The sequence below is a fragment of the Corythoichthys intestinalis genome, chromosome 6 (assembly GCF_030265065.1).
Source record: "Corythoichthys intestinalis isolate RoL2023-P3 chromosome 6, ASM3026506v1, whole genome shotgun sequence".
Classification (NCBI taxonomy): Eukaryota; Metazoa; Chordata; class Actinopteri; order Syngnathiformes; family Syngnathidae; genus Corythoichthys; species Corythoichthys intestinalis.
The window spans coordinates 5,442,790-5,470,236 of record NC_080400.1 but is presented as its reverse complement, the minus strand read 5'-3'; the positions used below and the strand labels follow the sequence as shown (position 1 = coordinate 5,470,236).

Sequence of the window (27,447 nt, the reverse complement as noted above, 5' to 3'; positions counted from 1 at the left end):
CATTTTCATGGCGCGGAATTTAAAAAAACTGAATAAATATAGCGATCGCTTCCACACACATCCAAGCGGTCCATTTCATTCAGGAGCATAAAATACTGCGTAAAATATGAAAAAAAAAAAAAATGCTTTTTGCTGCCATAGGCACTTTAAATAAAGCCTGTATGAAAACCACGCATCGACAGTAATCATAATTAATAGAAACCTAGCCCTCCGCAGGGCTAACGTTACGCTAGCAAAGTACAGTAACATTAATCTTATTTATTAGCGCTACGTTAATTTATTTTTACTTTGTCCCGAGTATTGCTTCTCCGCTCTCGGAGTAAACAGGGGGGGGCCTTCGGTGGAGCCGCAGCATTGAAGAATTGCTGTAGTCTTATGCAAACGCGGTTTTACAGAGAATATATGAAAGTGTTCGCCTTGGTGTCCAGCTTGAAATGCTTCCACACTTTCATTCACATTTTCTGCTTTTTCTTGGTGCATTTCTCTGCGCTTTCGTCGGGTTCTTCGTCGTTACATCTATACAGGACTGTCTCAGGAAATTAGAATACACAATATTCTAATTTCCTGACTGTCTCAGGGTTAGGGTTAGGGACAGGACTGTCTCAGGAAATTAGAATACACAACATTCTAATTTTTTGAGACAGTCCTGTATTCATTTCATGCATGGTTGAAATCAAATATATGCGCCGCCTCTATCTTCTTTCTGTACGCACATGACATCAGTGCGTTGTGCTAATTAAAAGTAGTCTGGGCAAAAAGTCGTGCTTAGAGCTGGCAAAATTAAATGATTCCTTGAGACGGAGAAAATTCCTCGATCAATTTTTAAAATATAGTCACTCTAACTATTTGACTAATCGTTTCAGCTCTGCTTAAATGTAAAACCAGGCATCAAATCAAGTGCTGAAATCACTGTTATTGGCAGCGGAAATACCACCAAGGTCCCTTTCTTCCAAAAGGAAAGGAAAAGTGCTTGGAAACGGTACAAAAAGGTCTTATGGTGTCCATTAGGCAAGCTTGTTCCTCGGAAGTCTACTTACTGTACTCCCAGTGATTCATGAGCGGAGCAACCTTTCACACGCTTCTCTGGCATGCGTGTGTGTGTGTGCGTGTATTTTTTGTAAATGGCCCACATTCTTGCTCGCTTAGTGGAAGTACACCTGCCCCGTTTTTCCTCTAGCTTGCGCACATAAGGTCACGCGAGGCCTTTCCCGGATTGTGCATGGAGCGCTATCTGCTGTTTAGTCTGACAAAAGGCTTATGAAAATGACGCCTGGGTGCCTGATTAACTTCAGCAGTGACCTCCGATGTGGGGAAAACACTACAGCTTCTCACACGTGAAATATAGCATGTGTACATAAAGCATTGGAGGAATACCACATATACATATAGGTACAGTGCCTTGCAAAAGTATTCGGCCCCCTTGAATCTTGCAACCTTTCGCCACATTTCAGGCTTCAAACATAAAGATATGAAATTAAATTTTTTTGTCAAGAATCAACAACAAGTGGGACACAATCGTGAAGTGGAACAACATTTATTGGATAATTTAAACTTTTTTAATAAATAAAAAACTGAAAAGTGGGGCGTGCAATATTATTCGGTCCCTTTACTTTCAGTGCAGCAATCTCTGAATGATCCAATGTTGTCCTAAATGACCGATGATGATAAATAGAATCCACCTGTGTGTAATCAAGTCTCCGTATAAATGTACCTGCTCTGTGATAGTTTCAGGGTTCTGTTTAAAGTGCAGAGAGCATTATGAAAACCAAGGAACACACCAGGCAGGTCCGAGATACTGTTGTGGAGAAGTTTAAAGCCGGATTTGGATACAAAAAGATTTCCCAAGCTTTAAACATCTCAAGGAGCACTGTGCAAGCCATCATATTGAAATGGAAGGAGCATCAGACCACTGCAAATCTACCAAGACCCGTCCGTCCTTCCAAACTTTCTTCTCAAACAAGGAGAAAACTGATCAGAGATGCAGACAAGAGGCCCATGATCACTCTGGATGAACTGCAGAGATCTACAGCTGAGGTGGGAGAGTCTGTCCATAGGACAACAATCAGTCGTACACAGCACAAATCTGGCCTTTATGGAAGAGTGGCAAGAAGAAAATCATTCCTCAAAGATATCCATAAAAAGTCTCGTTTAAAGTTTGCCACAAGCCACCTGGGAGACACACCAAACATGTGGAAGAAGGTGCTCTGGTCAGATGACACCAAAATTGAACTTTTTGGCCACAATGCAAAACGATATGTTTGGCGTAAAAGCAACACAGCTCATCACCCTGAACACACCATCCCCACTGTCAAACATGGTGGTGACAGCATCATGGTTTGGGCCTGCTTTTCTTCAGCAGGGACAGGGAAGATGGTTAAAATTGACGGGAAGATGGATGCAGCCAAATACAGGAACATTCTGGAAGAAAACCTGTTGGTATCTGCACAAGACCTGAGACTGGGACGGAGATTTATCTTCCAACAGGACAATGATCCAAAACATAAAGCCAAATCTACAATGGAATGGTTCAAAAATAAACGTATCCAGGTGTTAAAATGGCCAAGTCAAAGTCCAGACCTGAATCCAATTGAGAATCTGTGGAAAGAGCTGAAGACTGCTGTTCACAAACACTCTCCATCCAACCTCACTGAGCTCGAGCTGTTTTGCAAGGAAGAATGGGCAAGAATGTCAGTCTCTCGATGTGCAAAACTGATAGAAACATACCCCAAGCGACTTGCAGCTGTAATTGGAGCAAAAGGTGGCGCTACAAAGTATTAACGCAAGGGGGCCGAATAATATTGCACGCCCCACTTTTCAGTTTTTTATTTGTTAAAAAAGTTTAAATTATCCAATAAATTTTGTTCCACTTCACGATTGTGTCCCACTTGTTGTTGATTCTTGACAAAAAATTAAAATTTTATATCTTTATGTTTGAAGCCTGAAATGTGGCGAAAGGTTGCAAGGTTCAATGGGGCCGAATACTTTTGCAAGGCACTGTAAAACGCTTGGTGTAAAGAAATCAACAGTGGGAGCCATCATTAGAAAACGGAAGACATACAAGACCAGTGATAATCTCCCTCGATCTGGGGCTCCATGCAAGATCTCACCCCGTGGCGTCAAAATGATAACAAGAACGGTGAGCAAAAATCCCAGAACCACACGGGGGGACCTAGTGAATGACCTACAGAGAGCTGGGACCACAGTAACAAAGGCTACTATCAGTAACACAATGCGAAAGTCCATGTTGCCCAACGACAGCCCCAAAACATCACTGCTCTAGAAGAGATCTACATGGAGGAATGGGCCAAAATACCAGTAACATTGTGTGAAAAGCTTGTGAAGAGTTACAGAAAACATTTGGCCTCCGTTATTGCCAACAAAGGGTACATAACAAAGTATTGAGATGAACTTCTGATATTGACCAAATACTTATTTTCCACCATGATTTGCAAATAAATTCTTTAAAAATCAAACTGTGATTTTCTGTTTTTTTTTCCCACATGCTGTCTCTCATGGTTGAGGTTTACCAATGTTGACAATTACAGGCCTCTAATATTTTCAAGTGGGAGAACTTGCACAATTAGTGGTTGACTAAATACTTATTTGTCCCATTGTACGTAGTTCCCATGTGGTGTACTCGCTTTTGTTGCCAGGGGTTTAGATATAAATGGCTATATTTTGAGTTATTTTGAGGGGAAAATAAATGAACTCTATTATATAAGCTGCACACAGACTACTTTTCATTGTGTCAAAGTGTCATTTTGTCAGTGTTGTCCCATTAAAAAATAAACTTAAATATCTGCAGAATTGCAAGGGGGGTAGTCGCTTTTGTGATACACTGTATGCTTTAAGTTCAGTCTGAAAAAAGGTTATAAATGGCTGCCATGTTTTTTCATAGGTCTGGACAGAGCCATTAGCAACATGTCTCAAGTGTTTCAATTTTGGATTGGCCATAACGTCTTCATTCAAGCTCTTAAAATATGGAGGCTCGGTCTTTTTCCAATTAAATAAAATCATGCGCCTAGCGAGTAAAGTAAGAAAAGCAATTGCGCTGGCCTGGTGAAATGAAACATATTTGATGGGACAATCCCAAACAGAGGTGTTGTACAGTTTGGCGCAATATCTTTGTTACAGAAGGAGGACAGTCTCTCTCCAGAATGCATAAAGCTTGGGACACAGCCAAAACATATGGCTCAAATTAGGTGGGGTGAGGCCACATCTTAGACATGCTGAATCGGCACCTGTATACAGTTTTGAAATTATACCTGATGGCCAGTGTAACCTATGAAGAATCTTGAACTGTATTAGGGCTGCAGCTATCGAATTTTTTAGTAATCGAGTAATCAACTGAAAATTTTATCGAATAATCGAGAAATCGGATAAAACATTTTTTTTAATGTAAAAAGCAATTATAAATATACATGAGAAAAAAAGACATTTAATCCAATATTGAACCATTTTCAGTCAATCAATGTCTTTATTTTCGATGTACATTGTTGAAAACAGCCAACAATTGCATCTCAGATGTGACTAGAAAGAGAGTCACTGCTTTCACTCAAAAAACTTCTCAATGTTATTAAAAAAAAAAACATTTCTTACCTAAAAATGTAGTTATGCTTTATAACACACATCACTTGAAAGCTACGTGTATTTGACACGTGTTTCAATTTAATTTCCATTTGTGTCGAGCTATTTTTAAGTTCTAGTTAAGTTTTAAGTGTATGATACCTGCTGTGTTTGAAGCACATTAGGGACAGTGCTACTTGGTGTTTTATTCAGCAATGACTACTGAGCTAAAACTGACAGTTAGCTTTATTATGTTTTAATTTTACACCCTCATCACTCTACAGCGCTGTGTTTTTCCAGATTAAATAAAGCCTGTATGTAAGACACGTTAGCCACGCATCGATAGTGGTCATAATCAATAGAAACCTAGCCCTCCGAAGGGCTAACATTACATGGGCGAGTGACAGTAACGTTATATTTATTAGCGATGAGAAGTCTACTGCTTAAAGATGGCGGCTGTTTACTAACGCGGCGATATCTATGAGACGCATCGGACACTACCTGCTACCACACTAGCATCATGCGGGCGTAGTTTTTAGCAACGTCGGCTTCGTTTGTAGCGGCTGTCGGCTGCAGTACGTTTTTTTTTTTTTTATTGCTTCTTCCTCTACGCACGTGACGTCAGCGCGTTGTCCCGCATTAAAAGTAGTTCGGGCAAAATGTGATGCTTAGAGCTGGCAAAATTAAACGATTCCTCGAGGTGAATAAAATTACTCGGATCAGTTTTTAAACTCGAGGTACTCAAGTTGCTTGAGTATTCATTTCAGCTCTAAACTGTATTAATCCGTGTCTTATACATATAGAAGATGAATGAATTGACCTAATCGCAGCTTGCCAGGTGTTATCAGTAAACTGCTCGACCAGCTCTTCCTCCCATTTGTGTTTCAAATGGTTTAATGATGGAGATGCCGCACTTTGAATCTTTCACAAAGATGTTTATTTTTCAAAAGCTCACGGAGAAAACATTTACACATATTCTTTTGCATATGTTTTAGAGTGTCTTATGGTGCAGGCATTTTTACATGTTATTCAGTTTCCAGTAATGGGCTAGCCTGGTGCAGAATATGAAAAAACTAGGGCTGTCAAACGATTAAAATTTTTAATCGAGTTAATTACAGCTTAAAAATTAATTAATCGGAATTAATCGCTATTAATCGCAATTCAAACCATTTATAAAATACGCCATATTTTTCTGTAAATTGTTGGAATGGAAAGATAAGACACAAGATGGATATATACATTCAACATACGGTACATAAGGACTGTATTTGTTTATTATAACAATAAATCAACAAGACGGCATTAACATTATTAACATTCTGTTAAAGCGATCCATGGATAAAAAGACTTGTAGTTCTTAAAAGATAAATGTTAGTACAAGTTATAGAAATTTAACATTAAAACCCCTCTTAATGTTTTCGTTTTAATAAAATTTGTAAAATTTTCAATCAAAAAATAAACTAGTAGCCCGCCATTGTTGATGTCAATAATTACTTACACAATGCTCATGGGTGCTGAAGCCTATAAAATCTGTCGCACCCAAGCGCCAGCAGAGGGCGGCACAACTCCATAAAACACAATTAACAAGTGGGCATTTCACTGTACTATCATTTAAATCTGTCTGAGCAGGGCATGTGCGTTAATTGCGGCAAATATTTTAACGTGATTCATTTAATAAATAAATTAACGCCTGTTAACGCGTTATTTTGACAGCCCTAGAAAAAAACAGAAAAAAAAAACAAAAACAAACTGGTAAAACCCAGTGCAGATTAGCAGCAGGTACAGTAAAAAATTAGAAACAAGTTTTTGTTGAGGAAAATGAACGTATCTGCCTTCCTCAGCCAGTAAGCGTGAGCGTTCTGGACAGATAGTGTCTCTTGCAGTAGAGAACATACGTTCACTGGGTGTAGATGAAGCTTGAGCGCATAAATATGAGACAGCGAGAAAAAGTAAAGAAAAAGCAAAACCCTAAATGGAGGCGAGAGCACTCGAGAGCAGAATGAAAGACGCCACCATTTTAACGAGATATTATCGCGCCTCTTTTCGATCCAAAAACTCCATGTAGCATGTATCAAGAGAGTGTCAAGACACAGCTGTGAATGGCCACAGCCAGATTTTTGGGGAATTTTAAGGGAGAAATATGGTAATATAACAAGGGTCGCAATGCAGAAATCGCAGACATCAAGGAGTGGTCGAGATCTTCATTTTCATATATTTACCCTTTTAAACATTTTTTTCCTTTTATCATCTAAAATATTGGGGAAAATGCGACAGTAAAGGAAAAAATACAATTAAGCGATAGTTATGAGGTAGATATCCATGACATATATATAGACGCCATTTTTTTCCATTGTGACGTCATTTGTTTAAAAGTGTAAAATATGCGAGTGAATAATTTTTTTAAAGTCGTTATTTTTTTCAAAACTAAATATTAGACATCAATTAATGATTCGAAGCTAAAAATGACAGGCATTTCAAATAATAAATACGATTATTTAACTTCTTTTTATGGCTAGGTTGAAACTAAAGCGGTTGCGCGACGTCTGTAAATGGGGGTTTCCAGGGTAAAACGGACAAATTAAAAATAGCTCGGGGGCTTAATGCGCCATGAATCTGCTATGGCAGCATATAGACATATTGTTGTATCAAACACAACATTTCGTTTGGCTTAAAAAACAGCAGTTAATTTTAAAGAGGGGTGCAAGAGCAGAAACTGCTTTTTCAGCCTTGTCTGTGTTTTCCGCCATTAGTATAAATTATTCTATTGATTATAAGTTGATGTAAATGAGGCAAAATAATGATTTCCTTATTTGTAAAACCAATTCTAAAACAAAAGATGCGTTTAATACTGTTGATTTTAACAGAGGGGGCAACACCCTACTTAAAGTACGTAGCTGTTTATATAGCTACATTAGCCCAAAGTAATAGTACGAATTATTCTCATACTATTTCGTCCAGCCGTCCGTCCATCCGTCCATCCATATGTGTTGCAAATGTTGCACTGAGCTGACCGGTAATTTTTCTTTGTGAAGTTGTTGAGCCAAACTTTTGAGCGCCACCGCATTGTGTCCATGGTTGAAATCAAGTTACAATGCACAAACAGATGCTTCATGTGGCTCCTCCTTCATTGTGGTCAGCAGCTATTTTTTTCCGATTGGCGGTCAGGGCACCGAAACACGGAATCGAAATTTGAAAATTTGAACAGTTCCGGGGGCATCGGAGTGTTCGTCCCGGATCCCATCGATGCTCGATGCCTAATCCTAATTCCAATCCTCTGAAAAATTACCCGATCGTCTCAATTCTGATCACGTTATTGCATCGGGGACAAAAAAAATGTATGGTATTTTTAAAAAATTTCAGGTATGTTTTCCCCATTTTTAGTTGTACTCCTTTTTTCCCCCGCAGATACACTCTGGACGAATTCGGGACGGCACGCAGGAGTGCGGTGGTGCGCGGGTTCATCGATGCCCTGACGCGCGGGGGGCCGGGCGGGACCCCGAGGCCCATCGAGATGCACTCGCATGACCCCATGAGGTATTAGGGCATTATTTAAAACGTCCTCCATGGTGGAGTCAGTGACTCTTAAAAGTGGTGCTTTGACTTTCAAGTAGGATTATTTTTAGAGGCCCATGGGTTAAAGCTCTCAATCGTAGTGATGGAAATCGGTCAACAAGGGGCGCTGGTGGGTGTTAATGTGTTGTAGCATCTTTCACATCCATCCATTCAGGTGAAATAATTTGCCTGATGACACTTATTGACATCTGTCCTAAGCATTCATTCATGCTCACGACAGTGTCATGTCATAATTATGACGGTGTTATGAACCCACTGACGTTTGCGCCCCTGTTAATTTATGTCAAGTGTTTTATTGTTAAAATGTGTTTTTTGAGCATCTGTGTATGACAGCTTTACAATTTGACAAAAGTGAAGGAAGTATAAAGCTTTAAAAAGCACATTTGCCTTGTTTGCTGTCCGTCAAACTGAACAACTTCACGTTTAATGACGACAGAACATGTTATATTAGTAAAGTAAAGTAAAAAATAGTATACAGTGAAGTACAATAAGGTACTGTTTATGCGACAAAAAAAAAAAACAACAAAAAAAAAAACAAAAAAAACCAAACAAAAAAAAACAGACTGGAGACAAAATGGCAGAAGAGACTCTGGCGTCGTAAAGTTGAAATCACTTAAGTCGAGTACGTCATAACCCAGGCACTACCTGTATTGTCACCAGTGTTGGGCACATTACTTTAAAAAAGTAATTAGTTATAGTTACTCACTACTTCTTCCAAAAAGTAACTGAGTTAGAAACTGAATTACTCTATAGTAATAGTAACTAGTTACCAGGGAAAGTAATTATTTCAGTTACTTTAAAAATAAGTTGTTGTATGTCAAAGTATTTGAAATTTTCTGAGCAGTATTCGAGTCAGTTGAATCGAGAAGAACAGACAGGTAGGTGTGTTATAGAACCTTGTAATATTTATTGCAACAGATCTATCCGACACTTGAAGTGCAACAAAAATAAACAGTAAACAATATAATAAAATAACAATCAGCAGTAAACAATATAAAGTGAGTTTAATCAATTAAATCTAACTCTCACAACCTGAGACAATTGGTCAAGTAGACATAGCCTACTGTACTTCAAGTATTTTGACTTGAAATAGTGTTTATATCTCCACCTCGTAAAGGACAAATTTTCCTCTGAATGCTCTGCCATCATATCCCTCTGCATCTGTTTTGCTTGTGTGTGTTTGACGCACGCGCTGTTCCGGTTTGTGTGTGAAAACGCCGGCTCAGATTGGCTTACCATGACACATGACTCTAACCCTCAGCCAATCACAATCACTTCCATCGCATCTATCCAGGTGGTGCATTCAGGTAGCATCGTCCCCCTAGTCCTCCCGTCCCCCTCAAAGCGTCTGCCGTCTTCAAGATGGAAGCAGCATTCTTGCTGGCTGACGGTGGGGGATGGGAACAAGGCTAGCATTCAGGTGTAACAAAAACAGAAATGTTAGCAAGCTTTGGAAAGCATTGTCTAATTGAATGAGCAGGGACAAACAGCCTGGCATCATAAGAAGTACGTGCTGTAATTAGAACTGGTAATCAATGGGCACCTAACGATTCGATTACGATTACGGTTCGGAGGCTCCGATTTGATTATAAAACGATTATTGATGCACCCCCCTCGTAATGTTTTGTACAAAATTTTTAATCGAGTTAATTACAGCTTAAAAATTAATTAATCGTAATTCAAACCATCTCTAAAATATGCCATATTTTTCTGTAAATTATTGTTGGAATGGAAAGAGAAGACACGACGGATATATACATACAACATACTGTACATAAGTACTGTATTTGTTTATTGTAACAATCCACAAATGCCATTATTAAAATTCTTTCTGTTAAAGTGATCCACGGATAGAAAGACTTGTAGTTCTTAAAAGATAATTGTTATAGTTACAAGTTATAGTAATTTTATATTAAAACCCCTCTTCATGTTTTTGTTTTAATAAAATTTGTAAAAATTTCAATCAAAAGTAGAGTTAATATAATAATAAGAATAAAAATAACAATAATAAAAATAGAGTGACCAAAGTCTTTAGTTTTACGTGTATTTTGCATAGCTATTGTAATATAGAATGCCAGTTCATTTTGCATTGTTGTTATACTGTGAGTCAGAATAGGGCCTCATTACTATAGACTGAAGTGCTTTTCTTTTTGTGAACATTATTTTTTTTTTGAGAAAGATAGGAATATTATTTTTGTTGTGTTTCCACTAAACGATACTTATGTTTGTTGTGAAAGGAGAAGCTTATGCCAATAAACAGTGCGGTCCAAAGAACGCCTGTGTCCACTCGCCTTTACTGTATAACATATATCTGGACATATCTTACCCAAAATACAACAAGAGACACATAATTGCCACTAAAAGAAAGAAAACTTACCGAAATATGTGTGGAGCACAAATAGCAATTTGCATTGCATTGTGAATACAGCATAAACGTCTCTCAACTAATAATTCTCCCACGTTTAGAAGAAATAACATGAGTATGAAACGGCGCTGCCCCCAAGCGGCCGGTGGCATTCTCTTCACTCTTAATGTCCATAAACGGCATCATTGTAATCTGTTTGAGGCAATGTGCGAGCGGGTCATTTAGTGCATGCGTTAATTGCGTCAAATATTTTAACGTGATTAATTTAAAAAATTAATTAACGCCCGTTAACGCGATAATTTTGACAGCCCTAATAAAAAGTTAGATTCGCTACAACAGAGCCTTCTAGAGAAGTCTACTGCTTTAAGATGGCGGCTGTTTACTAACGCCGACAAGTCCGTCATTTCGCATCTCTGTTCAATAATACATGTTCTAACACTGCTGTCGTCTGTCATTTTGCATCTAGTTCTACATATATATGATATCTACTGTAGCCGTTTGTTTGTAGCAACTAGCAACCGTTGTTTGTAGCGGCTGTCGGCCGCAGTCAGGTATGATTGTTTTTTTTATCTAGCGGCATGAGTTGAACATGATATTTACTCTCGGTCCGTTCCTCATTGCGTCCCAAAGACCGCGCTGACTGTGTTTTACTTCCGCTTTACCTGGTATAATTCAATAATCGGAATTTGAAAGTTTGTGAATTGTTCTCGAATCTTCCACGGCCGAATCGCAAATAATCTAAGAATCGGAAATTTCACACGCCTCTAGCTGTAATATTCTGATACAGAATTATCCGAGGCACCCTAAAGTGCACACGGGGCCAATATTGTTTTGCTCACATGATGCGGGAGTGAGTTTGAGACGCGGCTTGCCGAGAGCCGTACGTTTGTGTTAATGTTGAAGTTACAGTATATGTGCTATTAAAGAAACAGAGTGCCAGCACGTCCTGTGTGGTATATCTTTGCTAAGAAAAAGCACAAAACAAAAGACGTGCGCTATTCTCGAACCTAAACGCACCCAAAGTCTTGGATGACAAATAAACAGAGCAGAGTAGACTTGCTACAGCTGGTAGTTTCTTCGATTTATTCAGATTACGTAACGCACCGCTGTTGACCGTCAGTAACGGTAATGGCGTTGTTACGGCGGAAAAAATAATTAGTTAGATTACCCCCTTACTGAAAAAAATAACGCCGGTATGTAACAGCGTTATTCCCAACACTGATTGTCACAGCCCTAAGCTGACAGCGAATGAACCAACGTTCATTCTACAAGTGAAAAACTCATTTTGTTTCACAGCAGAAGGATGATCGAACTAGAGCTGAAACGAGTACTCGAGCAACTCGAGTAACTCGAGTTTCAAAACTGATCCGAGTAATTTTATTCACCTCGAGTAATCGTTTATTTTGACAGCTCTAAGCATCACGTTTTGCTCGGACTACTTTTAATGCGGGACAACGCGCTGTCACGTGCGGAGAGGAAGAAGGGGAAAAAAAAACTTACTGCAGCTGACAGCCGCCACAAACGACGCCGACGTTGCCAAATACTAGCCCGCACGATGCTACGTTGGTAACAGCTAGCGTCTGATGCGTCTCGTAAAGATCACATGTATGTTGAACTAGATGCGCAATGACAGACTCGGCCGCGTCTGGGCAGCGTTATTAAACAGCCGCCATCTTAAAGCAGTACAGCGCTAAGCGCTAATAAAGAGCGCTAAGCGCTAATAAATAAGATTAACGTTACTGTCACTACTAGCTCACGTAAAGTTAACCCTGCGGAGGACTAGGTTTCAGTTAATTATGACCACTGTCGTTGCGTGGCTAACGTGTCTTACATACAGGCTTTAACATAACATAGCATTGTGGAGTGATGAGGGTGTAAAATAAAAACTTAATCATGCTAACTATCAATTTTAGCTCTGTAGTCATTGCTGGATAAAACACCAAGTAGCACTGGTCCCTAAAGTGCTCCAGTACAGCCTGTATCATACATTTATTTTGAACACTGCAAAAACTCAAAATCCTATCAGGACTTACAGTTTAGACTAACTTAAAACTTAACTAGAACTTAAAAATGGCTTGACACAAAGAGAAATTCAATTGAAACACGTGGGAAAAAATCCTAACTTTTAAGTGATGTGTGTTATCAAGCGTAACGGCATTTTTAGGTAATATATATATATATATATATGTATATATATATATATATATATATATTTTTTTTTTTTTTTAAATAAGATCTAAAAGTTTTTTGAGTGAAAGCAGTGAATTAGTCTTTTTTTTTTTTTTTTTAATTCTAGCTACAATATACATCGAAAATAAAGACATTGATTGACTGAAAATGGTTCAAGATTAGATGAAATGTCTTGTTTTCTCATGTATATTTATAATTGCTCTTCACCTAAAAATATATTTGTTTTATCCGATTACTCGATTAATCGATAGAATTTTCAGTCGATTACTCGATTACTAAAATATTCGATAGCTGCAGCCCTAGATCGAACGCTTACCATCCTCCGTGGCATTGAAACGGTTAAATTCCCCCTCGAACCGGCGGGGGGCTAATCTTAACCCATCAGGAAGACAACTAGCGGCAATCATGTTTCATTTCCCCTCCACAGACAATCGCGCCGTATCGCCGGTTATGTAATACCCGTAAAGACAACAAGGTTAAAGCGCAATCACTTGGTGCGAGAAACAACTCAATGTTCTCAGAATCGCCGATGCCTCTGACTAACTGAAGGCCACGGGTCGTTCGTTCGGGGAAAATCTCCCGCGTCGGGACACGCGCGTGTCAAATATCCGCTAGAGAAGAGCTCGTTTTGGGAAAAGTGAATGTTCATGTGTCATGCATTCATTACTTGTAGAAAGAAGTTATTTTTAATTTGTAATTCTTTTTTTTAAGCCTTGACCCTTTCAGATAAAGTGAATCAACTGTGAACGTTCGGTTCAATCGCTGCCATCCCTCCCACTTTAAACGGATCGGGCGACAAACGTCAGTGGCAGACAAAACTGTATTATGCATTGAAAGAATACACAAGTACAGAAAAAAAAGTATTGATAAAATAAAAATACTGAATAAAAAAAATAAAATGAAAATACAGCTAAAAAGGAGAATTTGCAGAAAAAAGAAAATATTAAAAATACAACGTAATATAAAACATTCATTTATTTTAAATATATATATTGTTAACAAATAATGTAAAAATAAAAGAGGAATTTATTTATGAACTCCTTTTTATTTTTTAATATATTTTGCACAAAAATATTTTAATAATTTTTAAACATATTTTTAAAAATATTTTTTATTTTGACTTGATATTTTTGATTTTTTTCTTAAAGGGTATCATGGATAGAAAGACGTCATTCTTAAAAGATAAATGTTAGTATGAGTTATAATAATTTGATTTTAGAACCCCTCTTAAAGGGAACTTCGGACTTAGACTTATAGGCTCTAATAAGCCACAATTGTTCTCTTTGACTAAATTATGTTATTAAAAACACATAAAATATTGCCTACGGATGGCGCAATGTTTTACATGCACACTGGGGGTGATGACACGGTTGGTCTGGACTGGGAGAATAGCTGCGCCAGCTAGCAACCAAAGCTAGTATGACGACTGGCATGATTTTGTCACATTCTGCTGCTGGTCAGATTGTTTTGTTACAGTGCTGTGCAGTTCCCAACGTCGCACCAGCATCCAACTCGAGCTCATCAGCAGTGTCTTTAAACCGATCCTAGGCGGCTTGCCGAGATATTGACTTGCTTCCATTTGACAGTTTGCATATCACTTCGTTGCTTGTGGCATCATTGCCTTGTTTTTTTGCCTTGCTTTTTTTTTTTTTTTTTTTCCGTTTGTCTGCCTCTCACTGTGGTTTTCCCTCTTTTTTTTTTTTTTTTTTTTTTTTTTTTTTTTTTTTTTTTTTTGTATTTAATAGATCCCGACCTACTTACACAGACCCTTTTTGTGTCTCCCTTTTAGTCTAAGGTTCTCTTTAAAGCAATTAAAAGTAAAAATCGGAAATTATAATTTTAAGTTTTTTAAATTTTTATATATTATTAGTAAACAATGTAAAATAAAAAAAGGAATTTATTAATTTCTCCTTTTAATCTTATGTTTTTCACCCTCAATTATTTCTATAATTTAAAAAAAAGATTTTTTTCCTTTTGTCTTAATTTTTACATTTTTATTTTTTTTAAAGTAAACATTGAAAATTAATTTATTGAATTATTGATTTTTTAAAAAAAGCTTATTTAAAATCATGAAAAAAAAATGTAAGAGTAATTTATTGATAAATGTGTCCTTTTTGTTGCCTTTTTTTTATATTTTCCCCAAAATTATTTATACATTTTTACTTATAAATTTGCTCCCAAAATAATTTTCCTTAAAATTTTTAAAAAATATTTTTATTGTTAATTTTCAATATCTTCTAACCTTTTTATCTTGATGTCATTTTTATAAACAAAAATATTTTACATTTTCTACGTTAAGTCTTCCAATTTTTTGTTTTTAACTAGGATTTCCCAATTTTGAGTTATATTTCTTAATGTCATTTTCCTGTACATACATATGTATGTGTGTAAAGAGTATTTATATAGAGATTTTTTAAATTTTCATAGCATTGCATTCCCCACAATCCTTTTTGTAAAATGAAAGTGTTTAATGGTGACATTTTGCCTTTGCGGTAGGTATGTGGGAGACATGCTGGCCTGGCTGCACCAAGCCACCGCCTCTGAGAAGGAGCATCTGGAAGCGCTGCTTAAGCAAGTCACCGTCCAAGGTACGCTAAAAAAATAAACCCTCATTTCCGGACTGCCCCAATTTCACCAAATTATAGGAGGGAAAAATCCATATATGTGCCACACCTGACTGTAAGCCGCAGCAATATGGGTTATTTGCATATAGAGATGAGGGACAGAAATATTCGAACAAAAATCTATATTAAAGACAAATGCCTTGCTTTTTCTTTTACTGACTACCTCAACTCATTCATTTATTTATTCATGTTTTTCATGCACCCAATAATGTGTGTGTGTGTGTTGAATGCAAAAATATACCCCGAAAATGAGCCTGCGCCTTTTAATTAAGCCTGAGAACGATAAACCGATACGACCGGATATCCGGTTTTACAGGTGAGAGATACAGATGTATCGATAGTAAAGTTACCATTCGACAGTAATTAGCCATTAAATATTCAATGAACCGATAGTAGAGATAGAATTCGGCTATCGCGAGCACAAGAATCAGCTTTTAATGCCTAGTTCAATGCATTGCTTAATATGATAATTTAGCTTTTCCTTCACATGCTGCGCTTGTGTCATTCACCACACAGCGCGCTTAGATCGAGACCGCACGCATGATATGATATGGACAAGCACTACTCACAGTCGTGGTTGCCTCAACTTCCCATGCATTTCGGTAGAACCGCTACTAGTCGCCGTCATTACGAAACAACTGTAACGCAGCTCCGTAGCATTTTCTTCACAGCCCAAAACGAAACTAGTAGTGGCAACGAAGCAACATGCTAAAACAATGGACAGTGTGATCACCGACGCCAGCGACGTGCAGCTATTGATTGTCAAGGCACCCAGGAAAACAAAAGTTGGACTTTGAAGTGACGAAGGCAGCCAGATCTGTTCGCATGGGACAGAGCTTGTGTGAAGTGTGGAGCGGTACAAAGATCGTGAGTTTTTAAACCTGAAAAATAACCCACTACAGTGGTGGAAAGGGCGGTATATTGTTTCCACGAAACGCAGTCTACTTAAACATGAACATGTGGTTTAGTTGATCTTCCTCAAGAAAAATCTGGAAGATATGGAGAGTGATGAGGAATTAAAAATGAGGACGCACAGGCATAAGTGAATGACTTTGCTGTGTAGGTTAAAGTTAGGTTAAAGTAATGATTATTGACCTGTCTGCCTAAAATGCCATGTTTTTATTCCCCCAATTATACCAGTCGTAAAGCATAATTTATTATTTATTTATGATAACACTAGCAGGTTTAATTCTTTTTTTTCTAGAGCTGCTGCATATAATTAATATTTTTTGTTTTTAAGATGTTTACGTTGAAAGTTTGCACTTAACTTACTTACCTCTTGTGTTAAAAACACCAGGAAATACAGTAATTGAATTACTGCACTTTATTGTTGTCTGTCACTGGAGTTTTGTTTTATTATCAATCCCATCCAACAAAATGACGGTCATATAATAAGCCTTTTTTTTTTTCATAAAAAAAATAAAACATAACATTGGTATGAAATTTTGTTGTTTAATTTTGCTATATTAGAAATGTGGTCTTTTTATATGTTTAAAATACTGTACAAACACACACAACAAATATTTACTATCGTATCGTTTTCACCCTATCGAACCGTATCGTTCTTACACTGTATCGAATCGCTCGGCCTTAAAAATGTATCATTTTTTTATTCGAATCGTAACCTGTGTATCTAGATACATATCGAATTGGCTTCATGCCAGAGATTCCCAACCCTACTTTTAATACGATGCGCCCCCATGGTGGCGAAAATACGGTACGTATGTATTCCTTTAATTGCTATATGCACAGTGCTGGCCAACAGTATTGGCACCCCTGCAATTCTCTCAGGTAATGCTCAATTTCTCCCAGAAAATGATTGCAATTACAAATACTTTGGTAGTAATATATTCATTTATTTTGCTTGCAATGAAAAATCACAAAAGAGAATTTTAGAAAAAATTATTAGCATTTTACACGAGAATGTTGAAAAAATATATTATTATTTTACACAAAACTCCATTGATTGATTTTTGCTTGCAATGAAAAAACTGAAAAGAGAATGGAAAGAAGAATTAAGTCATGATCATTTTACACAAAACTCCAAAAAAGGTCTAGAAAAAAGTATTTGCACCCTCAGCCTAATACTTGGTAGCAGAACCTTGAGACAAAATAACTGCGAGCAACGCTTCCGGTATTCATCAGTGAGTTTCGTACAATGCTCTGCTGGAATTTTAGACCATTCTTCTTTGGCCAACTGCTCCAGGTCTCTGAGATTTGAAGGGTGCCTTCTCCAAACTGCCATTTTCAAATCTCTCAACAGGTGTTCTTTGGGATTCAGGTCTGGATTCTTTGCTGGCCACTTTAGAAGTCTCCAGTGCTTTCTTGCAAACCATTTTCTAGTGCTTTTTGAATTTTTTGGGTGGGGTCATTGTCCTGCTGGAAGACCCATTACCTCGAAGGGAGACACAGCTTTCTCACACTGGGCCCTACATTATGCTACAAAATTTGTTGGTAGTCTTCAGACTTCATAATGCCATGCACACGTTCAAGCAGTCCAGTGCCAGAGGTAGCAAAGCAACCCCAAAACATCAGGGAACTTCAGTCATGTTTGATTGTTGGGACCGTGTTCTTTTCTTTGAAGGCCTCGTTTCTTTTAACCTGTAAACTCTATGTTGATGCCTTTTCCCTAAAAGGTCTACTTTTGTCTCATGTGACCATTGAACATCCTTCCAAAACGTTTTGGCTTTCTCAGGGTAAGTTTTGGCAAACTCTCTGGGTCAGAAGTGGGGTCTTCCTGGGTATCCTACCATAGGGTCCATTTTCATTCAGACGCCGACGGATAGTACGTGTTGACACTGTTGTACCCTCGCGCTGCAGGACATCTGGAACTTGTTTGGATGTTCGTCGAGGTTCTTTGTCCGCACAATCTTTTGTTAAAATCTCCTGTTAATTTTTCTTTTCCGTCTACATCTAGGGAGGTTAGCAACAGTGCCATGGGATTTACACATATTGATAACACTGGGCACGGTAGACACAGGAACATTCAGGTATTTGGAGATGGATTTGTAGCCTTGAGATTGCCTGTGCTTCCTCACAATTTTGCTTCTCAAGTCCTCAGACATTTCTTTGGTCTCCATTCTTTTCTCCATGCTCAATGTGGTACACACAAGAACACAGGACAGAGGTTGAGTCAACTTTAATCCATTTTAACTGGCTGCGAGTGTGATTTCGTTATTGCCACCACCTGGTATGTGCCACAGGTAAGTAACAGGTGCTGTTAATTACACAAATTAGCATTAATTGAGCATTATCTGACAGAATTGCAGAGGTGCCAATACTTTGGGCCAGCACAGTATACATATAAACAGGTAGTCCCCAGGTTACGAACAAGTTCCATTCCTACGCTGGCCACGTAAACCGAATTTCAGCGTGAGTCGGAATTGTGTACCGCAAGCAACACGTCACTTTTGCTCATTAATATTCATGACGTTAGCAATTGTTGGTAGGCGGGTCATCCTCACGTTTGTCCCTATTGGTAAATGCATGGAACTAGTGTACGAACAAGATGTTTACTGAGCTAAACCTACAAATTCTGAAGGAAAATGATGTCCCTGGTGCCAAATTTACTGGTAAAGATGTGGAAGAACATACGAGGACTGAAAAAGACGGGAAAAAGAGCCGACCTGATCCAGAGTTAGCTTTTTTATCGACACCTTTTTCTTGTGTGCATTGCCTTATGCTACTGACAATGACATTCTTCTGTTTCAACAATCTATCCTTTACCCCCATATGCCCCGTCTTTCTTATATACTATATCCTGTCGTTGTCTTACGTCTCTGACCGTTCTTGGGGGCAATTTGCATTGCTATTTTTGTGTAGCGATCGCAAATGCTATTCAGTGACAGCCAACGAACACTTTTAATTTTTTCATTAATAACAAATCTTAATTCTCTAAATTATTTACACTTCTCCACTTACTAAAGTTGATTTTTTTCCAACAGAAAAGATAACAGTGGCAGTCAGATCCCATTTTAATTTTTTCAGGTCATTCTTTGTCAGACAGAAGCAGCACGGCAAAACGCCACGCCAAAAAATAAGTCGAAATATCAAAATTGCTTACCTCTTCGTCCTCTGTAGGACCATGGACCCCAATAAAATGTTTACTGCATATGAAATGTGAAAGGCTTCACCTTGCTGGCGTTAAACTGGCCTTTTGGACGTCCACGCAAGTTGATCCATTCTTCACATTTTTTCCCCTCTGAGTTTTTGTTTTCAGGAAGCTTATGAAGAAAACATCCTTCATATGTCATAATGTCTAGAGTCGTTTTTACAAGTTCCATAGCAGCAGTGTTTGATCGGCATGTTCTTTTTTGAAAGATTAGCGGAAAAACAAGCAGAAATAATATGGATTGTATGCGAGGGCATGTCTATACTGACTCACTTCCGAGTTACGATGGTGACGTCACGGTCTAAAAATAGCATTCTTGCGATACGCTATTAACCGTTTAAGTAGCCCAAAATAACTATCCAAAAAGTTCAAATACAAAAAAAAAATAAATTCACTGCCCTCTGGTGGCAGCAACGGGTCTGGCTGGACTGTCTCCTTGTATGACTGAAACAGACTCAGACATCTGACGTGGATAAAGGATAGCTGCGCTCTGGTTTGGCCCACATAAGGATTTAAGTTGTTTCAGCTAATATATTTTTGGTTATGCATTTGTAATGAAATTTACAGCTACAGTTTGTGGGGTTATGTGTCAGCGATTTGCTATGAGAATTGTAAATACTTTAGCATTCGTAGCATATAAGCTAGCTGATATAGGCAAATTGGGCTAATTTGATATACTAAATATACATATTGATCAGAGTAGATGGACGTTTGAACGTTTGTCAAGTGTTTAAAATGCGTGTCGTTTTGAACATAAGTGTACATATGTACACAAGTTACATATATACATAAAGTACTGATTATTCGACAAAAAATAAATAAATAAAGACTGGAGACAAAATGGCAGACAAGACTCCGGCGTCGTAAAGTCAAAGTCGCTTAAGCTGAGTATGTCGTAACCCATGTATATACTGGACTGTCTCAGGAAATTAGAATACACAATATTCTAATTTTTTGAGACAGTCCTGTGTATATATACAGGACTGTCTCAGGAAATTAGAATACACAATATTCTAATTTCCTGAGACAGTCAGGTGTATATATACAGGACTGTCTCAGGAAATTAGAATACACAATATTCTAATTTCCTGAGACAGTCAGGAAATTAGAATATTGTGTATTCTAATTTCCTGAGACAGTCCTGTATATATACACAGGACTGTCTCAAAAAATTAGAATATTGTGTATTCTAATTTTCTGAGACAGTCCAGTATATACGTACATATGTGTGTGTAATATGTATGTATGTGTATATACCGTATTGGCCCAAATATAAGACGGCCCTGATTATAAGACGATCCCCTCTTTTTCAAGACTCAAGTTTGGGGAAAAAAGACTTTTTGAACACCAAATTAATTTTTACACAGAAAATCATTACAGTACATCTGAAACAAATGATGATTCCAATATATTTGAGTGAAAAACCATGTTATTTTGCCTCATTCAAATATTAATATCTGAACATTTAAATATGTAAACTAAAGTGCAATCACATTCGTAAATGAATGGCTTCTGGTTTTTGAAATGTAAATAAGCCAATCTATTGGGATAAAACAACAAAATTTCAACAGCATTAACCATCAAAGTGAAGTCCAACTGTAACTGTAGTCTTGAACCAAATCTGAATAAGGAAAAACATTGCAATGAAATAATGCAAACTGGTTAAACTTGAGAGTAGCTGAGATCTGTCATGACAGAACATCGCTTCAATGATATCTGTCGCCATCTAGCATTGTGAATGGGTATAACGTCTAGACCGCGAATATAAGACGACCCCCACTTTTTCAGTCTTATTTCAGTGCAAAAAAACACCGTCTTATATTCGGGCCAATACGGTAAGTACATGTAAATTCATGCATCAATGGGTAAACATAGGTTTTAAAAAAAAAAAAAATAATCATTCAATTTTTTTTGTGTGTGTGTTTGGTCAGGTGTGGAGGACAACATGCAGGAAGTGGTTGGACACATTACAGAAGGAGTGTGCAGACCTCTAAAAGTGAGCTGTTTGAGTGATGTAGTTGTTTTTAGTGATGACATCCTCTCCTCCCCTGACTTTCCAGGTTCGAATCGAGCAGGTGATCGTGGCCGAACCTGGCGCCGTTCTGCTTTACAAGCTGTCCAACCTGTTAAAATTCTACCATCACACCATCAGGTTGGTTCTGAAGCTGCATGCGTCTTTTTTTTTTTTTTCTTAACTGTGCCTTCTTCAATACCTAAATGCACGCAGTTCCATCGTGGGGACCAGCGTGGCCTCGCTGCTGATGACCATGGAGGAGATGCACGTGCTTAGCAAAAAGATGTTCTTCAACAGCCTTAGCCTACATGCAAGCAGACTCATGGGAAAGGTAGAGTAATATGAGAAAAAAGAAAATTCCCATTTCATGAATGTTCCCCAATGAGGATTGGAATAGGGTGCAAAAGATTGGGTTTTTAAGATGTATTGATTTAAAGTTTTGAGGGCTACAGGCAACAAAATAATGTAGAAGTATAATGATATTGCAACAACAACAATAAAACAATCATTACATATCACTAGGTAACTCACTGGCTAATTAAAAAAAATCTATAAAAAATGAAAATATTTTTCTTCTCTTGAAAATATAATTTTACAATCTTACTAGATTCCTGCTAATGAATACATTTTTTTTTAAAAAAACCTTTTTTATTCTTTCTTCATTTTTATTTTTAAATAGAATTTTTTTAATAAAAATTAATTTTCTGTGTTTGCGTTTTATATATATATATATATATATATATAAAAAAAAAATTTTTTTTTTAAATTTTATTTTAGGATTTGATCGCTGCTGTCTCTCCAGCCAAATTGGATTGGACGTCCATAGCTGTCAAATGCAGCCAATGAGTTCATTAAAATAAAAAATAAAAGAGAAATTGACAATATTTTAAATGAATTTTTGTTTCATTATTTTTAATATTTTCAAATTAAAGTGATTTAACTATTATAAATGTTTTACGATGACATTTTTTTATATTTGTAATTTTCTTTTATATTCATTTATTATTATTATTATTATTTTACTATTATATACTGTATGTTTTTTTGTTTTTTTTTAATCTTACAATTTTTAATTTTTTTTAATTTTTAATTTTTTAAATTTTGAATTCGATTCATGCCATCCCCCCAGTCAAATTGGATTGGACGTCTATCGCCTTCAATAGCAGTGAAACTTGATCACTCAATGCTAGCTAACCCAGTTCAAATAACTTCAATGTCTATCGCCGTCAATGGCATGGAAAGGGCGAAAGTTTTGTTTGGAGAAACCCCAAAATGACATGAAAACGTCATGATTTTATTTTTAATGAGAAAATATGAAGCTTGTTTGTCCCCTCGCTCCCCAAAAACTACGAATAAAACCACTTTTTTTTTTATTTTTTATTTTTTTAATAAAAGCCGCAGGGTACAAACCTGTCGAAAGCATTTCTTCCCCCCACTGAGTTTTTGCGAACGGGGGCTCATGGCCTTTCTTGTAGCCGCCTCCCGATCGATAGACAACGGGCCAACGATCCGCCGGCTAATCTGATTGAAGGCCCCTCTGGGTTCAGATGCCAGCGGCGGCTAATGCCGGGAACGCATGGTTCCTGTAATGACCGCCATTAGGCGCACAAAAGATGGAGCAGCTTACCGAGGTCAGATTTAACCGTGGCGCTTCTCATTAGAAGTGCCAACTGACTTAGACCTTAATTGTTGAGGCAGACTAAAGTACTTGGAGGATGACAACATGGAGGAAATCCAGTAAAAGTATTACCAAGAATATGTGTCAAGTTTTTAGTCAAAAAAATATTTAATCATACTTAAAATTAGGAGTGGGAACCTCTGGGTAGCTGACGATACGATACAATTTGCGATACAAGGCTCACGATAATGATCTCACTATATGGTGATACAACAATTATCGATACACAGGTCAGAAAACTATAATACAATACAACTAATAAACATAAAAACAAGCTCTTTCAATTCTGTGGTGAATTGAAATGAGTTTATAATACTGTATATACATATACATATATATATGTGTATATATATATATATATATATATATATATATATGGTGGAAAACAGACAAGACTGAAAAAGCAGTTTTTGCTCTTGTACTCTTTAAAATAAACTGCTGTATTTTAAGCCAAAACAACTGTTGTATTTGATAGAGCAATATGTTTGTATGCTGCCATAGCAGATTCATGGCGCATTAAGCCCCCGAACTATTTTTAATTTCCGTTTTACCCCGGAAACCCCCTTTTTACAGACGTCGTGCAACCGCTTTCGTTTCAACCCAGCCATAAAACTAAGGTAATTAATTATATTTATTATTCAAAATGTCTGTCATTTTAAGCTTAGAATCATTAATGGATGTCTAATATTTCATTAAAAATAAATAAATAAATAAAATAATTTTAAACTTTTTTTAAAGATTTTAAACTTTTAAACCAGTTACATCACAATGAACAAAATGGTGTCTGTAAAAAAAGTCACGGATATCTACCTCATAACTATCACTTAATTGTATTCATTTATTTTTTTTGTTGCTGTCACATTTTTTCGGATATGTTAACTGATAATCGATCCAAACAAAGAAAAATTGAAAAAAAATATTTAAAAGGGTAAACTTAATGAAAAAAGAAAATCTTAACCATTTCTGCATCGTGACCCTTGTTATATTACCATGTTTCACCCATAAAATAAAATAAAAAAAGTCCAGCTATGGCCATTCACATCTGTGGCTTGACAGTCAGTGATACATGCTACATGGAGTTTTTGGTTCGAAACAAGGTAAGTACGCGATAATATTTCGTTAAAGTAATGGCGTCTTTAATTCTGCTCTTTCATGCTCTCACCACCAGATAGGATTTCGCTGTTTAATTTTTTTTTTTTTAAATGCCCTCCTGTTCAAAAATTTTCTTCCCCCAGAAAATTGAGATTTTAAGCTTTCCAACGATGTACCACACATTCATATCGGACAATTTTGAAAGTTGGCCAAATTGGGGTTCTCAGAGTGGAACTTCAAGAAACCCCGCCCGTCTAATCAGACCATAGGACATGGTTCCAGTAATCCATGAGCTTTGTTGACATGTCTTCAGCAAACTGTTTGCGGGCTTACTTGTATACCGTCTTCAGAAGAGGCTTCCTCCTGGGGTGACAGCCATGCACACCAATTTGATGTAGAGTGCGGCGTATGGTCTGAGCACTAACAGGCTGACCCCCCACCTCTTCAATCTCTGCAGCAATGCTGACAGCACTCCTGTAACGAGTCACATGACATTTCAGAGGGAAAATGACAATCAGTACTCAATTTGGACATTTAGGGATGTACGTAGTTCCCATCCTATTGTTGCCAGGAGTTTAGCTATTAATGGCTATATTTTGAGTTTTTTTGAAGGGAAATTAACTCTATTATATAAGCTGCACACAGATTACTTTTCATTGTGTCAAAGTGTCATTTTGTCAGTGTTGTCCCATGAAAAAATATACTTAAATATTTGCAGAAATGCGAGGAGTGTCCTCACTTTTGTGATACACTATAGTGGTAAAAAGAGTGCACACTTATCTCAACTAGGGCCTTCACAATGCATTTCAGACTAACTAGCTATAGCAGCAACTAAGTAGCAGCGTTATTTTAGAGCTGGGATGTAACTTTTGACCGCAAAACAACAAAGGTAAGACTTGGGGGAGATTGTAGCGTGCAAGCCAGATTTTTATCTGTCAAACACGGAGCATTTGGTTTATTAATTACATAGGACTTTCAGCTGTTAGCTGACTAACTGTTACTACCAGCAGTGATAAATACTTTCTTGAAAAACCTTCTTATGTCCATCCTTCATCCATGTATTCACGCTCTGCTCCCTGTGTGTCAGGCTTACACACGCACATGCTGCTGGTAGTACCGACTGCGAGAAAAAAAAAAAAAAAAAGGTAGTAACGACTCCGAGCAATGTCACAGGAAAACGCGGACGGGATTTTTCGAGATGCGGGTGTTCCCTACATGAACAAATGGAATGACTTGGATAGCGACAGACTGAAGTGCCTCTTTACCTTATTCTATGAAGTGAGGGAAAACTGACAGATTTATGATCATATTTAATTTAATAATGACAGGTTATATGATTATTGACTTAAACTAATATTCTGGTAACGTCACAGTGAACTTGTAGGCATTTTTTGTAATTATATTTTTTTAATCCACAAATTATTTAGGGGAGAGGGAGCTTAACAATATTTTAGGGGGGACTGAAGCCCCACTAAAATAGGCCTAACGACACCACTGATTTAGACATCTGTAGCCGTCAATGGCGGCCAATAAGTTATGGGCATTCCAGGTTCATTTCCTGTTGATTTGGCATTTACAGGTCACTTCCTGGGTTCTTTGAGGGGCAACTGAACAGCAAGTGACCTGTGAAGGTCCCCTAATAAATAGAAAGTGACTCAAAATCAACGGGAAGTGATCTGTAAATGGCAGACAGTGAGTTCATTTTGGGGCAATTCAGGTCATATGCTGTTGATTATCAGTCACTTCCTGTTTATTTTGGGGCATTTCTGGTTCACTTCCTGTTGATTTTGGGTTACCGAACAGGAAGTGACTCGTAATTAACAGAAAGTGAACTGTAAACGCCCCCCCTAAAATCACCAGAATAAGTGAAAAAAAATCTCATTGTAAAACCCAAATTAAAGATTTTTTTTTTTAAACAAAGAAAAGAAAATCTTGAAAATTAATTAAGAATGAAAGAAAATATGGGTGGGGGTATTAAAAATATACGTATATAAAGAGGGAACGGTGCAGCGTGGTGGCTGAGTGGTTAGCACGTCTGCTTCACAGTTCTGAGATCAAGGGTTCAGTCCCGGGCTTCGGCCCTCCTGTGTGGAGTTTGCATGTTCTTCCCGTGCCTGCGTGAGTTTTCTCCGGGAACTCTGGTTTCCTCCCACATCCCAAAAACATGCATGGTAGGCTGATTGAATACTCTAAATTGTCCGCAGGTATGATTGTGTGCATGAATGGTTTTATGTCTCCTTGTGCCCTGCGATTTGCTCAACCAGTTCAGGGTGTACCCTGCCTACTGCCCGTAGTTAGCTGGGATAGGCTCCAGCACCTCCGCGACCCTTGTGAGGAAAAAGCAGCATGGGAAAACAGATGAATGAATAAAGAGGGAATTCGTTCAATAAATTTCTTATTTATTTTAATTTATGTATTTATTTTTTAAATTCATAATTTCAATATTGTTACTTTTTATAAATAAAAAAAAAAAAAAATCAGATTTTCTTTTTTTTTTTCTCCATTTTTCTACATTTTGCCCTATTTTCATCAATACTGACGTTATGTATGTTTGTTTACTCATTGGCCAATGAGGATGCTCAGACGTCCAAACTGTATGAACTTCAAATGGATTGGACGTCTTCGAGTGATAAACATTGGATTGGATGTTTATTGGTGTCCAAATAAGAGTATTTTATTCTGTTGTTTTTGCAACTTAGGTGGAGCTTCCTCCTCCCGACTTGGGCCCCACCACATCCCTGACCCAGACGTTGTCGCTCCTCAGGGAGGTTCTCGCCTCTCACGACTCCTCCGTGGTACCCGTGGGTGCCCGCCAGGCCGACTTTGCCCAGGTAAGCCATTTTTTCCACTCGTCTTCTAATTCCCGTCTAAGGCTCACGCTCGTCCGCCCGTTCTTAGGTGCTGTCATGCATTCTGGACCCGCTCCTTCAGCTGTGCACGGTGTCCGCTAGCAACCTGGGCACGGCCGACATGGCCACCTACATGGTCAACTCGCTGTACGTCATGAAAACCACGCTGTCCCTTTTTGAGTTTACCGACAAGAGGCTGGAGATGCTGGAGTTTCAGGTGCAAATTTGCAAATTATCCTAAAAAATATTCTCCTAAAATTGACATGAGTTCATCTCTAGTAGAAGTCCAATCCATTTGAACCGAGAGGGCTAGTAGCAAATGAAAAAACATTTTAAAAAATTAAAAAAATTAAAAACTAACATAATAAAAAATACTTATTCTACT

At 37.6% G+C, this 27,447-nt stretch overlaps 1 protein-coding gene across 1 annotated transcript in view; it reads left to right on the top strand.

Annotated features, from left to right (window-relative positions):
* Positions 1-27,447, top strand: part of cog6 (component of oligomeric golgi complex 6) — an 87,948-nt gene that overhangs the window by 37,087 nt on the left and 23,414 nt on the right. The window contains exons 9-15 of the mRNA XM_057838469.1: positions 7,972-8,100; positions 15,191-15,282; positions 21,361-21,425; positions 21,490-21,581; positions 21,657-21,774; positions 26,913-27,044; positions 27,112-27,279. Coding sequence (XP_057694452.1) covers positions 7,972-8,100; positions 15,191-15,282; positions 21,361-21,425; positions 21,490-21,581; positions 21,657-21,774; positions 26,913-27,044; positions 27,112-27,279 — 796 coding nt within the window. The remainder of the gene's footprint in view (positions 1-7,971; positions 8,101-15,190; positions 15,283-21,360; positions 21,426-21,489; positions 21,582-21,656; positions 21,775-26,912; positions 27,045-27,111; positions 27,280-27,447) is intronic.